The 1,061-nt window shown below is 36.6% G+C and overlaps 1 protein-coding gene across 2 annotated transcripts in view; it reads left to right on the top strand.

Moving 5' to 3' along the window:
- Nucleotides 1-1,061, top strand: part of OCIAD1 (OCIA domain containing 1) — a 39,742-nt gene that overhangs the window by 25,887 nt on the left and 12,794 nt on the right. For both annotated transcript variants that reach the window (XM_006894155.1, XM_006894154.1), the window contains exon 4: nucleotides 135-182. In XM_006894155.1, the coding sequence (XP_006894217.1) occupies nucleotides 135-182 (48 nt within the window). The remainder of the gene's footprint in view (nucleotides 1-134; nucleotides 183-1,061) is intronic.

The following is a 1,061-nucleotide window of genomic DNA, read 5'->3' as shown; positions in this document are numbered from 1 at the left end:
GAAATTAATAATAAAAAAATATAACACACATAAAAAAGAAAATTTTTTAAAAAAGAATTCATACATATTTACCAAAACAAACAAACAAAAAAGAATTAATGTTACTCAGAAATAATTTATTTTTTTATCTTTAGGAATCCTTTCAAGTCATCCCAAATATGGTTCTATCCCTAAACTTATATGTAAGTATGAGACAAAACTTGGTTGCTATTGTCCAAGAATATAAAGGGTTGTTTTTTTTTTAAAATCATTAGATTTTTTTAAAAATAAAATTTTATACTGATTTACTTACAAAGTTTGTATACATTGGTTTTCACACTGGATCTTTCTATTTCCTTTACTCACTCCTCCTTCCACCCATCAAATTATGTAAAATTATTAGCTTTAGCAAATGACATAACTTATACTAAAGTTGTGCTTTGACTAATTTGTTTAAACTTTGAATTAAATGCATTGCTTAACATCGCTGGTATGTTCTGTGAAATAGCATGTTGTGTGATTGAACGTTGCATGAATACCATGTTGAAACCTTATGAGAGTCCACTTCACGTTATTCTCATTGCCACCAGAGGCACTAGCAATGGCAGCAGGAATGGCGCAAGAAGCAGCAAGTGGAGAGGGAGAACATGCCCTCCCCCACCTTCTTCCTGCAAGACAAAGCCCCAGAGCCATACTCTCTGCCTTCTGCCTGTGTCCCACATGTGGTCCTGTGCTGCAAGAGTTGGGGTTTGGGGTTCTTTAAAACCATTAAGGGGAAATAATTAAAGGATAGCTGCTTTACTTTGAAAATGAAGAGACATTAAGCAGGCATGCTTACTTTTGGGCATTTTATTAGCATCAGAAATCCTAGGTTACATGAAAAGGGGCATCTTTTTCCTGTTTGGTAATATGTTGTTGTTGTTTAATGCCGTCGAGTCATAGACGACTCATAGCGACCCTATGAACGAACAGCCTGAGCACTGTTCGTACATAGAGTTTCCGGAGGCAAGCCATTTCGGAAGTGGATGCTGCTCCTGCTTCCAGGCTTGATTTAGTCGGGAAGCTCCAGCCAACACTGTCCA

Source organism: Elephantulus edwardii, unplaced genomic scaffold (genome assembly GCF_000299155.1).
Source record: "Elephantulus edwardii isolate Elephantulus edwardi_28Jun2011 unplaced genomic scaffold, EleEdw1.0 scaffold00137, whole genome shotgun sequence".
In the NCBI taxonomy this organism is placed as follows: domain Eukaryota; kingdom Metazoa; phylum Chordata; class Mammalia; order Macroscelidea; family Macroscelididae; genus Elephantulus; species Elephantulus edwardii.
Note: the sequence above shows the minus strand (reverse complement) of the source record. Positions and strands in the feature narration are given on the sequence as shown.